Source organism: Solanum lycopersicum, chromosome 1, assembly GCF_036512215.1.
Source record: "Solanum lycopersicum chromosome 1, SLM_r2.1".
In the NCBI taxonomy this organism is placed as follows: Eukaryota; Viridiplantae; Streptophyta; class Magnoliopsida; order Solanales; family Solanaceae; genus Solanum; species Solanum lycopersicum.
In genome coordinates this window covers 56,418,964-56,434,783 of record NC_090800.1, presented here as the reverse complement: position 1 = coordinate 56,434,783, position 15,820 = coordinate 56,418,964, and the positions used below count along the sequence as shown (strand labels likewise).

Genomic DNA, 15,820 nt, shown 5'->3' with positions numbered 1-15,820 from the left:
ATTAAAGATGACCAAGAATAAAAATGTAATTTCATTTTAACAAAAATCTATTAAGAATAAATAATTCTAGTAACATCTTTCTATATATGAAGTGAATGATGATCAAAGATAAAAATGTACTTCATGCAAGAAAAAATCTACCAAGAATGATAACAAGAAAATTAAATAGTAAAATGACAACAAAAATTGTTGTGACGAAAAGATGAAACGGAAAATCTAACAATAAAGAACACCAAGTTTAACGTGAAAAAACCCTTTAATTCGAAGGTAACCACCACGGGATCGACAAGATCCGAATTGCTTCACTATGACAATAAAAGGGTTAAAATTATTCTTCTAATGGCTACACAACAAGTGCCAAAAGAGAACAAACAATAGTTACACCAACAAAAGATAAATAAAAAGAAACACCACCCAAACTCAGCTTCTGTTCGGGACCTAAAACAGGATCTTTCTGACCTTCAAATCTGATCTTCACCGTTCAAATTAACCACCAAGATATCAGAAATACTCAGTCCAAATTTCAGCCCGATCCAACGGTTAGTTAATCATAAAACACGATCTGAACGTTGCTGGTCGGAGAATAAGACTGCAGCAAAATAACTCTCTCAAAAACCTCTCTTATGTTCTAATGTCTTTCAAAGACAATACCAATGAGCAATTAATTATTCTCTCAAGACAATCCTCTATTTATAGAGTTGTGCTTTTCCTTACAAAGTCAAAACCAACTACAAATAGGATTACTATTCCAATCCTTTTCCTAATAGAATTGGAAACCAAATAAAGAGAATAATTTCAATCCTTATCCAAGTAGGATTAGGCCATGGGCCTTTGGCTGGAACATGGGCAATAGCCCAACAAACTCCCCCTCCAGCCAAGGGGCCAAATGGACTTTAGTGGAGGATCTATTGATAGGCTTCCTGCCTGTCACACTTCTACAAAACTCATGATTGTCTATGATGAGTTCTTTGCACTTATCTCTACGAGTATCTAACATAACTTCATCATAACCTTCAGGTTCTCCCATATTAGTCAATAGAATATACTCATCATGAGAATAGCGTGTTGAGATTCGCTTCACTCTAGTAGATCTTCTACAAGAGGTTCCTGGAGCATCCGAAGCAGTCATCCCAACATGAGTTGGTTGATTATCAACCACAACATCATCAGCAAGAACAAATATATGTTGTACACTCTCATCGTTATCTTGATCATTACCTTTGGTTCCCTTATGTGCAAAAGATGTATCAATACTAGGAATTGGATCAACATCAACTAAGCTCTCATCAGTATAAGAATCTAGTTTCTTAATCTTGTTAATATCTTCAATAGTTTGATCTTTAAAGAACACAACATCACGAATGAGTTTCTTATCAATTGGATCATAAAAGTGATATCCAAACTCATCTTGACCATAACCAATGAAGATACATTGCTTAGTTTTAACATCCAATTTTGACCTCTCATCTTTTGGAACATGCACACAAGCTTTACACCCAAACACTTTCAAGTGATCATAAGAAACATCCTTATCAAACCAAACTATGTTTGAAACATCACCATCCAAAGCAACAACGGGAGACAAATTGATAACATAAGCAACAGTGTTAAGTGCTTCAGCCCAAAAAGAATTTAGAAGTTTAGCCTCTGAAAGCACACATCTAACTCTCTCAACTAAAGTTCTGTTCATCCTCTCTGCCGAACCATTTAATTGAGGAGTCTTTGGAGGAGTCTTCTGATGACGAATTTCTTGCGATTTGCAGTAATTATCACAGGGACCGATATACTCACCTCCATTATCAGTGCGAATACATTTCAATTTCTTTCCTGTTTGTCTCTCAGATAAGGCTTGAAACTGTTTAAACACATCAAGCACTTGACCTTTGGATTTTAAAGGATATGCCCAAATCTTGCGAGAATGATCATCAATGAAAGTAACAAAGTAAAGTGCACCACCTTTTGACTTCACTTTGAAAGGACCACACAAATCCGAGTGTACTAGCTCCAATAGCTCAGACTTTCTTGAAGGAGGATGACTGTGAAAAGAAACTCTTTTCTATTTCCCTTGCTAAGCAATGAACACATATTTTCACCTTTGTTTGTTTCATACGAGCAAGCAAATTCTTCTTAGCCAAATAGGTGATCCCCCTCTCGCTCATATGACTAAGCCTCTTGTGCCACAATTCTGATAAAGTCTCGCTCTCCACCAAATTTATAGAGTCACCAAGAATCGATCCTTGTGTCACGTATAAATTTGAATGTTTTCTTCCTCGAGGTAAACTCAGTGAGACTTTAGTGAGCTTCCATTGTCCATTGCACAAGTCATTATGATATCCATCATCATCTAGTTGTCCTACAGAGATCAAATTTAAGGGAATGTCTGGAGCATGCTTGATATTCTGAAGGACCAATGTTGAATCGGTATTGGTTTTCAAACAAACAGTGTCAACACCAAACACCTTAACCTCACCAGCATTACCCATCTTTAACACCTCAGAGTTAACAAAAGTATAAGATGAAAAGAAGTCTTTTCTTGGTGTAACATGTGATGTAGCTCTAGAATCTACTATCCAATTTGTATCTTGAGATACAAAATTGATGACGTCTTTATTACAAGCGAAGAGAATGTCATCTTGGACAACAACAACAACATTATTTTCATTGTTTTCTTCCTTCTTCCCTTCTTTAAGATCTTGCTTCAATTGTTTACAAAATCTTTTAATATGTCCTTTCTTTCCACAATGATAACATATAATATTTGGATTCTTGAATATTGACTTGCTTCTGCTTTTACCTCAACTCCTCGGATCTCTTGTCTTATGTCTCCCTCGATCTTCTATATATAAAACATCTGAATGTGAAGATGTGTCTTGAGATTTTCTTCTAACCTCTTCATTCAACACACCACTCTTTGCATATTCCATAGTCACCTTTACACCAGTGACAGAATTTGTTAAAGAAACACGAAGAGTTTCCCATGAATCCGGTAGAGTATTAAGAAGTCAAAGTCTCTGTATTTCATCATCAAAATTCACAACCATTCCTGATAGCTGATCAAGAATACCCTGAAAATCATTTATATGTTCAAGAATAGGACTGCTCTCTTTGTATTTAAAGGTCATCAATTGCTTTAACAAGAACAATTTGTTATTGACAGTTTTTGAAGCGTAAAGCATCTCCAACTTTTCCCACAATGTTCTAGAATATGTCTCATTCACAATATGGTTGCAAACATTATCTTCAACTCATTGTCTTATATATCCACACACTTGTTGGTCCTCAAATTCTCAATTTTCATCGGTCACATTCTCGGGTTTATGAGCAGAAAAAACTGGAAGATGTATCTTCTTCACGAATAATCGATATTTCATCTTGATTTTCCATATGTTGTAGTTTCTTCCGTTTAGACATACCATCTTGCTCATATTTCCTTCCATATGGATAACCTTAGCTCTGATACCAGTTGTTGTGACGAAAAGATGAAATTGAAAATCTAACAATAAAGAACACCAAGTTTAACGTGGGAAAACCCTTCAATCCGAAGGTAACCACCACGGGATCGACAAGATCCGAATTGCTTCACTATGACAATAAAAGGGTTACAAATATTCTTCTAATGTCTACACAACAAGTGGTATCAGAGTCAGATTCAATGATGGAGTCAGGTTCAGTGGTTCGATTATCAATGACTGAATAAGGTTAGAAAGAGGTGTTCATCTTGACGGGTGTAGTTCTAGCCGCAACCTTTTTGACAGTAATGGAGATTTGTTGGAGAAATTATTTTAGAGAGGTTTTCTTTTTTGAGACATAAATTTGCAAAGGAGATTATGGAGAGGAGAAGAAAGTTGTTGAAGATTAAGTCAAGAAGTGGACAAATTTATTTTGTCAGAAATTCAGGCAAAGGGGGAGATTTGTTGAGTTTTATTTGCCCTAAATTTCTTACTATAAATAGGTTTTCATTTTAGGAAAAAGTTTTGGATCGACTAATCATTTTTCTAGTAGGAAAAGGTTTAGGACTCTATAAATAAATACATGTTCCTTCTAACTTAATCAACATTCACAATGTAGTCTTAAGGGCTTCGAGAGTTTTGGTTAGGGGGGGAATTTATGGGTCACAAGCTTGATATGTTATTACTTGTGTGAACCTCCTATGTATTCCGAGTGAATTGGTTGAGGTTGTTTCTCTCTATATTTTGTACTCTCATATTTATATTTGATAGCTCATCTTCTTTGTGGAAATAGGTTGATTGACTGAATCACGTTAAATCTTTGTGTCTTTTGGTATATTTCTCGTTGTCTTCTTACTCGTGATCTTTCGAGATTTGCTTTGCTATCTTCCACATTTACACCTGCTTATTTTCTGTCCCAACAAGTGTGAGAATCATATAAGAAACTTAGTTTACTTTCCTAAAATCACTTGTATCACATAAAATAAATCAGATGGAGTAAGATATATTATTCGAAAATAATATAAAAGGTACATAAATTAACAATTTAAAATATTTTTTAGAAAACACATAAAAAGTTTAGTTCACTTTTTCAAATTTCAATTGTGTCAAATAAATTGAAAGAAAAAAAAAGCTAACATATGTTGGGTCTGCAATGGCGCGGACACATGATATCTAGCATATATATATATATCTATATATTCTTTTTTCTTCTTTCTTCATACATAGATAATACTTTCTTAAGAAAAAAGAAGAGTGAGGAAGATTTTTCTACAATATCATTTTTAGTAGTTGTTTTGTTTAATTATTACATCATATTTTAATTCAATGGCTTCTTTATTGATAGTCTAATATTTAATAATCATAAGAAGTTGGTTCAATAATTGAAAGGGATAATATCTTAGGCTAGAAGATCTCTCAATATGATTTATTGACAAATTTTGAAATTAAAATGATACAAGACAAGTTTCAATTTGTGCAAAGTCTTCCTCATTTTTTTTTTAAAAAAAGTATTGTCTATGTATAAAAGAGAAAGAAAAATAGAAAAAAATCATATATATTTCAAGTGAATGTATGTACAAAATATATCTATCCATTTTAATTGTGGATAACGCATAAGACATGTACAAGATTGAATTTCAATTTTTTGCTATAAAAAACAAAAAAGAACCTTATTATATTGTTAAATTTAATTATCCACAAGGAAAAAATAGACTCGGGCATCATGAATGTACCTTTATTTGATTCATTTGTATAAGCCATAATTAATTGTATAGTTAAATTTGGTTTGTTTTTGGGCATTAAATTCTTATTTCAGGTATTTGTTCTTTCACTTTATTCAAACGGATAATTATAAATTTAAAAGGCATTTTAAGAATGTCTGTGCAAAATAAATTTTGAGCTTTCTACGTAATTTTATCTAAATTTTTTGCTTATAAATATCATGTGCATGAGGTACATTTATTATTGGCAGATATAAAAATTAATTTACCTTCAAAATTCAGAATAAAAAATAAACTGATTTCATGAATTAAAGAAATTCATAAACGCAGAGATCTCCGATTAAGGTAAAAGGTTGTGTGGAGTGTTCTCTTGCTTTTCAAAGGGTTAAATTTTGGTGGCGTTTGTTGTAGTAGTACGTTCATTTTTGTATATTCTTTCTTTTGCTTTCTACCACCAATATTGCTTTTATGATATTTCAGTGATTACACTTTTTTATGGTAGGATCGGTTGCTTACATGTTTCAGTTTATACTACTCACTTTCTTTTTAGTCAATGTTTATATGATTGTCATATTTCAATATATGACAATAATTTAATTTTAAAATGCTCATTTTATTCATAATAATATGATTTATAGTCACACAAATATTTTATAATTTGTTTAGATCATAAATTTCATAAATTGCTATTTTTTTATTAAACTTCATGCTAAATCAAATTGCATTACATAAATTGGGGTTAGAAGCAGACACCTCTTCTCAATATATATGCTTCTAGCGGAGAGGTTTTATGAAATGTATGTGTTTTCTTCATTTTTTTTTAGTTTTCTATATATTTAAAAATTACGTAACAAAAATACTTTCTTTATTCCAATTTATGTAACACTTTTCTTTTTTAAAAAGCCAAACAATTTAAGTTTGATCGAAAATTTGCGCATCGAATCTTCATTTTTTTAAAAATGAAATTTACATATTTGTAAACTATACAAAAAGTATTATAAGTCACAATAATTGATAATTCAAAATGCTTAATAATTTATGAACATCCCGCAAGGGCAATCTCTTTGGACATGGACGCAGTGGCGACTAGAGGAACTCGAAAGAGAAGTCCCTTTAATCGTCGGGCATGTTCAAACATGCCCCGCCAGGAAAACTTAAATCATTATAAATAGGAACTCCAATAAAATTTTGAAATACTCTCTAATTTTCATTTATATCACATAACTTTGAGATATCACCAAAAATATATGTTGAGCTCATGTTAGCTTGGACGCTCCTATATCTAGTATAGTATTTTCTCTTTTAATTTATGTGACACTTTTTAATTTTTAAAAATAAATTTAACGGTAAATTTACAACAAATTTAATGGTAAATTTATACATTAAATTTTTGTTTTTTTAAAAATAAAATTTGTATAATTATAAACTATAGAAAAATATTATAAATTACAATAATTGAAAATTCAAAGTGGTTAAAAAATGTATAAATAAATTTTGTTTCAATTCAAAATTGGAAAGTGTCACGAAAAACAAGACAATGTATCCAATTAAAGGGTGTGTGCCCATTTTTGCAGGAGATAATTTGAGAGTGGAGCTCTACCATTTCACATGAGAGAGTAGGGGCATGACGAGTGGTTCCTTTACTTTATCTTCCTCTTCTTCGCTTTTCCCCTCTCCGACTTCTATTGGTGGTTGCCGTAGTATCATAACCGGCGTCGGCCTCTACCGCCTTTGCAGCGCTGTGGCCGCCACAACCTCTTCTTCTAGGATTGCATTTGAGAGGAAGAAACATTGGAAAGAAGGTGAATACCCAGGTTTCTCTGAAGTTTCCGTTTCGCACCTGAACAACAAGAAGGGGAGGAGGACCCCTATTAACAAAAAAATAGATAGAAAGAATACCGCCAATCCTTGGGTCAATACTGTTCCTGAAGCTCTTTCTGATTGCATTGATAAAAAGCAATGGCAACAAGCCCTTCAGGTCTTTTTTTTCTCTTTAATTATGATTATTTAACACCTCGATACAAGTCGAAGGTCTAGTGTAGCGGTTAAGATTTTGCAAAAAACTGGTTAAGTTTGTGTGTTCTATACCCGCTTATATATTTTCACTTTATATTTTGACTCGATATATGTATATCTTGAGTTATTTGGGTTAATGAATTGATTCTTTGGCTTGGCATAGACTCAATTTTTCCAATTTATTGAGTAATGGAAACTTTAACTGTCTGTACTTTTTCTACTTGTAAACATATGGATTGAGTCAGACTATACTTTTGTACTTCTAGGTGTTTGAGATGTTAAAGAAGCAACCATTGTATCAACCAAAAGAAGGTACTTACATGAGGCTCCTAGTTCTTCTTGGAAGATGTGGGCAAACAGGACAGGCTCAACAGCTTTTTGATTCAATGATTGAAGAGGGACTCAAACCTACTCCAGAACTTTATACGGCCTTGATTGGTGCTTATTGTAGAAGTAACATACTTGACAAGGCATTTTCTCTTCTTAATGCTATGATTGACCTACCTCATTGTCAGCCAGATGTTTACACCTATAGTATATTAATCAAGGCATGTGTGGATGCTAGCCGATTTGATTTGGTTGAGTCACTTTATGAACAAATGGCTGATCGTTCCATAGTTCCTAATACTGTCACTCAGAATATAGTCTTGAGTGGTTATGGTAGGGCAGGCAAGTATGCAGAAATGGAGAAAGTGCTTGTAGGGATGCTAGAGAGTGCTGACAGCAAACCTGATGTATGGACTATGAACACTATCCTGAGCATATTTTGCAACAAGGGACTGATTGAAATGATGGAGAGATGGTATGAAAAATTCTGTAATTTTGGGATTGAGCCTGAAACGCGGACATTTAATATCCTCATTGGTGCTTACGGGAAGAGAAAGATGTATGATAAAATGTCATCTGTAATGGAGTACATGCGTAAACTCTCATTTCCATGGACAACATCAACATACAATAATGTCATTGAGGCGTTTTCAGATGCAGGTGAGGCAAAGCATATGGAATACACCTTTGATCAAATGCGTGCCGAAGGGATGAAAGCTGACACCAAGACCTTTTGCTGCCTCGTAAGGGGATATGCAAATGCAGGCCTTTTTCATAAGGTGATCAACACTGTCCAGTTAGCTGGGAAATTGGAGGTCCCTGAAAATACTTCCTTATTCAATTCTGTTATTTATGCGTGTGCAAAGGCTGAGGACGTAATGGAGATGGGGAGGGTTTTCAAGCGAATGAAAGACAAGCAATGTCAACCTGATCTCATGACTTACTCTACTATGATAGATGCATACCAGAAAGAAGGCATGACAGACAAAGTTTATGATTTGGAACAAGAAAAGCTCTTGAAGGTTGCCATTCACTCCAATGGCAGCCACAATGATGAAAAAAAGCTAGAGCTGCTGCCTACTTGAAAGCTAAGTATGCAATATCTCTGAACAATGCATCCAAGCTACATCTTTTTTTTTTCTTTTACAGAACTTAGATTGCCTAGATCATCTAGCTGTTTTTCTGAAACTAATAATTGTCCACTGTCATTGAGTTTATGAAGTTAAGAGGTGACCTAGGTATGACTAAATACTTATTACTGATGATTATTTCTGGTGTACATCAAATTGAAATGGATATTTTGTTTTCTGTTTATATCATTGGTTTCTAACTTTTGGCATCAAGATCATCCTTTTCTCCCAATTCTGAACTGGTATGTTGAATACAATTTGTTATTTGAAGTTCAAGCAGGTAGTGCTCTGCCCTCCTTGTACTTCAAGTTTCTGGGGCCTTTTCCTATGTTTAATATAATGGATTTCTTGGTAAGTAGTTCCTCTCTTTGTTATCATTTATTAGTTTATGTTTTTTGGGGTGAGAGTATTGTTTGTGTTGCCAAAAGCAACTGAAATTCATTAGCTACAAGAAACCCGTCCACTGGAACATGGAAGATTCACCTCCTCCCCGCAAACTAACATGAAAGATACAGCTTCTCAAAAATAACATGGAAGATGCACGTTCTCCAATAGAGAAAAAACTCCCTCTCGGTAGTGTAACAGCTGCAAGAGGCATTATGAAGTTCTCCTTTGTGGCTAAACAACTATTGTTTGAAGTTAGTAGAAGTTTGAAGGAAGAACATTTACCTTCGTTGAAGTTGGATCCTTACACGTTCTTACTTTGTTATTTTTATTGTTAGGAAATGGACCTTTGGTTTGACTCAACCCAAAAATTGGCTCATGAAGTGGAAAATTTAAAGGACCATAGAAGGAGACCAACTACCCATCACACAACTGATGTGGATCTTCTAGTCCCCCTGCACACCCAATATTGGATATCTAGAACATTTACAATATAGTTTGAGACCCTTAAATAGGGTAAGCCAAGAATTGGGATGGGTCTGACTTTGACACCGTGTTAAGAAATAGATTTTGGGTCTAACTCAATTGCGTAAACTAGCGATGATACCGTATTGAAATGTGTGCCCATCTCATTATATTATAACATGTTAGACAGCGCGCGCGCACACACGAATGAATTGAATTATTTTGTACAATAGGTTTAAATCCATAAGAGCCCACCATCTTCTTTGTAGAAATCAGCAATGACCAACTATTTATTATTATCTTCAAGTCTGAAGTGTACAATCATTAGCCTATTATTTATATGTATCACAATTAAAAAAAATTAAATTGCCTCTCCCAAAAAGTTATCCTCAACTTAATTTATATGTATCTTCTGTTAGCATAACATTCCAAAGTTCCAAATGGAGGTATCGAATTCATAAATACACTCTAATGTTCCCATCTTTTGTTGCTTATTACTAGATTCTACAACATGTAGGGATGGCGATGGAGTGAGATGGGTCTAAGGTTGAGCAGGGCGGGTCATAGTGGGTTGTTTTAATACTAATTGGGGGCAGGTCAGGTTGTGGGTATTTGTAATGTTATGCGGGTTCAAATTAATTTTTAACTTCTTACATTTTATAACTAAAATTTTCAAGATAATAAATGAAACTGATTCGATAAAAAAATAATACAATTTCTTCACATGTTTTCGAGTTGATCTCTAAAAATTTAGTTTTTTAGTCATTATTTATCAAATTAATACAATTTAATGAAGGGAAACTTTCACATATGAACACTTAAAAATAATTAATTACTCTCCATAACTATAGTTTGATAATTACAATTTGTAGCTACATGTTCTATGGAGAAGAGAGGCGAGCGAGACTGGGAGAGAGAGGAGAGAGGAGAGAGGGAGGGGGGAGAGTGAGAGAAAGGTGAATTATATATGTATATTGGTTAGATGATTGTATATTATACATATGTAATTGTATATATGGAAAGAGAGATTGGGAGAGGGAGGCGAGAGGTGAGCAAGATCGAGAGAGGGAGGAGAGAGGCAAGCGAGAGAGGACAGAGAGTGGGAGAGAGGTGAATTGTATATGTATATAATTGTATATAACTGTATATTATACATATACATTTGTATAAATGACAAGAGAGAATGGGAGAGGGAGGAGAGAGGCAAGCAAGATTGAGAGAGGGAGGAGAGAGGCGGGCAGATTGAGAGAGGGAGGAAAGAGGCGTGGGAGAGGTGAATTGTTTACGTATATAGGTTAAAAAATTATATATTATACATAAGTATTTGTATATCCCGGCGAATTATGCATATACAAAACATGACTAATTATACAAACGCAAAGTCAATCCATGTAATTAATGTAAAATGTTAGTCGCGAGTAGTAATTATGACAAACTATAGCTATAACGATCAATTAAATAGTATAAGTTTGCTTAGCCACATAATTTTCCCTTTAATAAAAATGAATTTATTTTGATGGATTTTATTTTTAATATCAAACTTAACTAGAAAAAAATTATTTTAAAAACTATGTGGATAGGATCTATGTGAGGTGTGTTAAAATATTTGCGGATTAAACTCAACCCGTCCCGCACCGCCCATCGTCGTTTCCAACATGTTTTCTTGTTATACCACCCTCTTCCTTTCTTAACCTATTTTATAAATTTAGGTTTGGAAATTCTTTTCATTTAGAGTGTGTTTGGTATGAAGGAAAACATTTTCTGGAAATGTTTTTCAATTTTTTCATGTTTGGCTGGGACAAAAGTTTAGGAAAATGTTTTCCAAATCAACTCATTTTCTTCAAAATTAAGAAAAATGACTTCCCTTAAAAAATTAAGGAAAACATTTTCCAAAACACTCCTCTAATTTCAAATTACATTTTTTTGGAAAAAATATCAATTTTAAAATAATATTTTCAATTTCAAAATTTTATTTTTTCACCCGATTCCTAACCCCTCACCCAACCACCGGCCACCCCCACAACCCCCCTTCCCGAAAAGATTAATTTTGCTTTTTAAAAATATTTTCAACTTTAAATTTTTATTTTTAAACTCCTATTCCCCTCCCGCCATCCCCCTACCCACCCCTACCAAACCCCCCCCCCCTTTTTTTAAATATAATTAAGTTCAAAATTTTATTTTTTCACTCCTACCCCCTGCCCCCCCCCCCCCCAAAAAAAATTGTTTTCAAAAAATATGTTAAATTTCATAAATTATTTTCTACTCTAGTAAAAATAAAAGATGTTTCTTAAAAACATTTTTCATTCATAAATCAAACACTAAAAATTATTTACGAAAAATATTTTTTACTCACCAACCAAACATGAGAAAATAAGTCCAAAATCTACTTATTTTTCAGGGAAACATTTTTCAAGGAAAATATTTTCCTTCATACCAAACACACCCTTAATTTTAAAAGATTTTATTGGTGAAGTGCATAAACTATCTTTATTTCTTAAATACGTATCTGATATTTAATATATTATTTTACATCCACTATTCATATACTTAATATCTCAAAAGGAATTAATATTTCATTAAGAAAATTTAAATGATTACATGTACATTTGCATATTTTTTTTAAATAAAATTGAGGCGAGGGACACTTGTATAAATTAGCTAAAATTTGAAGTAGGGTAGAAGAAAAATAAAATGAAGCTTTCAAAATAAAAATAGCAAATAACAGATTTTGCTAAATTTAACTCTCAACTTTAATATTCATCCATGGATGAAGACATGGTTGAAAACAGCGCAACTCACACCCCCTTTACCCCTCCAATACCTCCAGATCTAGTTTGTAAAATCAGATAAGTACCATTTTACAAATCTTATTCCGATCTCAAATTGCTTCAAAGATAAGCTGGTAAAGATTGAGCTTAATTTCGATGTAATTATCGTGGAGAAAAGTCTTATTATAGTAGTGGATGTTGTAATGATCATCTAGGTCATTTTTTCAATTTTCCTGTATTTTTTATATTTAGAGATTTTCCATAACCTCTCGAGTCAATTATGACTTCGTAAGACTGACAAGACGGCCACCAAGCATGTTTGTTGTTTAAGCTAGTTTCCATGATTTGGAGCTTATAAACTTAGATATTTAACTTCGATAAAAATTTCAGGTAAATGACTTTTGAATGTAATTATAATTGTTTCGTTAGCTTCAAAATGTCAATTTTAGTCTAGAAGGACCTCTGGTTAGGGTCTCGAGGATTTCAGGCTCATTTCAAGCTACCTTCTGATTTTAGCTATAATAGAGCTTGGGGTATAATCGTATAGGCCACATTTTTCATCAAAATGGTCTCTATTGGACGTTTTGACAGTCTCATTGAGTCTGGAATGTTGTTTTAGGTTGGGGCATATTCGTGGGACTCTAAATGAATCTTGAGGATCAATTTGAAACATAGGATTTTATCCCAACTATGTTGGAACATTTGTTGTTAATGATACTGCTCGTGGAGCTTGACTCACTTTGGCAAAACCGCTCCAACGGTGAGCCACCCATACCAGCTATAACTTCAATGGTGCCCCGCTCCCGCAAAGCTTGATTGCTTCAACAATATTGATCTAGTAGGATAGGGTCCGCTTTCTTTGGAGTAAGGGCGCTCCCGTTGACCTCCGCCACTACGTGGCCCTTTCCACAAAGACAACATTGCTCTCATGAACTCGGGTCTACTAGGTGATTGATGGGGTTTAGTTTCTCTCTTCTCTCTCATTTTTTCATAGAGAAGAAGTCCCTTTTGAGCTCGATTAGAAGGGACATATTTGGGGAATTGTTGTGGTTGAACTAGGAATAGTGTGGGATCATCATCTCACTTCAAAACTTGTATGTAATGACCTCCTAGTTCATTTATTATTTTCAGCATACAGAGAGCATTCCTATAGTGACCCTAAGTCATTTATAACTTGCTAGGACAAACAGTTCAGTCACTTGGTCGTTCGTTTGCTTTTTATGCTAGTTTTCATATTTTGGAGCTTTTGAAATTTGAATGGTTGAGTTTGGTAAAAACTGTTGCTGGACGACCTCACTTGCAATTTTGACAGTTTCATTAGCTCCAAAACGTTGAGTTTAATTCACAAGAACCTTCAGCATGGATTTCGAGGCTTTCTAGCTTATTCTGAGCCACCTTGAGGGTATAAGCTTAAAATAGAGTTTGGGCATAGGAACCACTTTTCATCGAGATAAACTTTGTTGGAAGTTTCGACATCTTCGTTAAGTCCAGATTGCCAAAATTTAGTGAGATAACATATTTTGTTTGCGTGCATGGGCATCCAAAACAATCTTGAGCACCTAAGCAGAGTTTATTTGGACTTCGTAAAATTTTTTAGTGCATTGTGTTAGCGCAACCACTCAAGTGGCTCTAAGACGAAGTCTTTTTAGCGTCCAAGGTGTTTCTTAAGCAAGACCTATCACCTCAGGCCAGGCGCTTTAGCAGTCGTGACTTTGCTTAAGCGGCTAGGCGACTAGTTTAACCATAGGCTGTCTATGGCCGCTTTAGTGGTCATCACTTTTGTGATGCTGCTTAAGCGGCCATAGTGACCGTTTTTGTGGGATCTGCAAGTAGTTCAACTTGTTTTTGGGTTTATTTTCTTTTATGTTGTATTTGATTTTGGAGCTTTGAGAACTCGTTTCTTTGTGGGAAATCAATGTTATTATGAGAATTGGTTAGTGGATTGCTTTGGAACTTTGGTTGGCTCGTTCTTCACCGTATTAAACCGTAAGTTCCCCTCCCTCCTTCTTAGTTCTGAGCTTTAATGGTGAATTGGATTCTTTTTGTTGCATGATCTAAATTGGTTATTTTCTGAGCTCGGATTGTGCCCATTTTCTTGGCACAAGTTCTTTGAGCCAATAGGACCAATTAATGGAGTCAATTTTGAGATTTTTGATGCAGGTTTGACTCGTTCTTTGGGTTGTCTTCAATTGTTTTGATTTTGGTGCCGACACGTCTGTATTGATGTTTCGTTCATATATTGGCAACAATTGGAAGCCTTTTGGAAGGGGAAACTAAGGTAGTGTGAGTTTGAAGTGTGTGCGCTAAACTTTGAGGTATTTATGAATTGATGTTGTTATTTGTAGCTTGTTCTTGTCCTTGGCCTAGACCTAGACTAGTGACTGCCTTAGACTTGTGTTTTGGAGTCGATAAGCCTTTAGGTACTCCAACGTCACTTCGGACGACTTAGCTCCATATAAACTAGTATAGCAGACTTGAGTTTGATAATATGAGGCCTTAACTAGGTGAAAACTCGACTCTCGTTACCTTTCATCCATAACTCTCTTAATGCTATGGCCCCAATGTTTTTTCATTGTGAAACCCGGCTTCGTTCGACTGCTTTGGGATTGGTCTTCGACTCAAGCTTAAAGTGGCTTGTGGCAGATATGAAGTTGAGCCCTAATTTATGGTAGCCCTTATTATGATGACTTATGTCATGAATTCCTTCTCCGATTAATCTGATTGTCATTGTTTAACTTGTGGTCACACTAATCATATAGTCGCGGGTCAAGGTTCGGACACATCGTCTTCAGCCACAATCTGGATTTTAGACACATTATCCTTGTTAGGTTGAGATTTGGCGGTATGGTTCTATTGGGTTCTTGGCATGTCTTAGCCGTGGTTTGAGATCCAGACTATGCACTTCCTTGTTTTGGATTTCAATAGTTCTCATTCATAAATAGTTATAGTTATTTTGTCTACCCACCGGGCTTAAAAGAGTCCATTTGAGTTATTTACTTTCAATTGTGCATTAGTGTACCCTTTGGGCTCATGGGGCCAATTAGGTTAATAGCTAGTTTTTTGTTGTTCTTTTCATTTGGTCATGGACTCGTGTGCTTTGTAGTTATTCGTTTGTTGTCATTTTGCTCGCTTGAAATCTGGTTGATTTTATTTTCTCGTTTTTCAGATTGATTTTACTTTCCAAATTCAGTCGAGCTATGATGCCTATTGAGTACATGTTGTTTTGGTACTCATACTGCACTCTATATTTGTTTTCTTGATGAAGATCCTAGTATTAGTTGTCAACGTTGATTCGATCTAGTTGCAGAGGATTTTAGAGTTGAGGGTTAGATTATGGCATCCTAGTTTGGCCTATATTCTACTGTACATAGTTGTTGCCTACTCTTTTGTCTCCGAGACGAATATGTACTTTTGGTGCATTTTTGGGACTTGTACTCATATAACATCTTTATACTGATGTCCACCAGGTCGTGGGTTTGTACTTATTCATGAAGCCTTTACTGAACTAGAACAAGGCCCACGACTGTCTGCATGATACAATAGAATGTTTCTGTTGAATT

At 34.6% G+C, this 15,820-nt stretch overlaps 1 protein-coding gene across 1 annotated transcript; it reads left to right on the top strand.

Annotated features, from left to right (window-relative positions):
* The first annotated feature begins 6,688 nt into the window (after positions 1-6,688).
* Positions 6,689-8,827, top strand: LOC101254329 (pentatricopeptide repeat-containing protein At3g06430, chloroplastic). Its single transcript, XM_004228995.4, has 2 exons — positions 6,689-7,148; positions 7,453-8,827. The coding sequence occupies exons 1-2, from the start codon at positions 6,795-6,797 to the stop codon at positions 8,596-8,598; spliced, it is 1,500 nt and encodes a 499-aa protein (XP_004229043.1). The 5' UTR covers positions 6,689-6,794; the 3' UTR covers positions 8,599-8,827.
* Positions 8,828-15,820: the final 6,993 nt, after the last annotated feature.

Bases quoted from the DNA above. Each gene is read 5' to 3' on its own strand.
- LOC101254329 (XM_004228995.4), top strand. From the start codon at position 6,795: ATGACGAGTGGTTCCTTTACTTTATCTTCCTCTTCTTCGCTTTTCCCC. The intron at 7,149-7,452 runs GTCTTTTTTTTC...TTGTACTTCTAG, and splicing joins AATGGCAACAAGCCCTTCAG to GTGTTTGAGATGTTAAAGAA.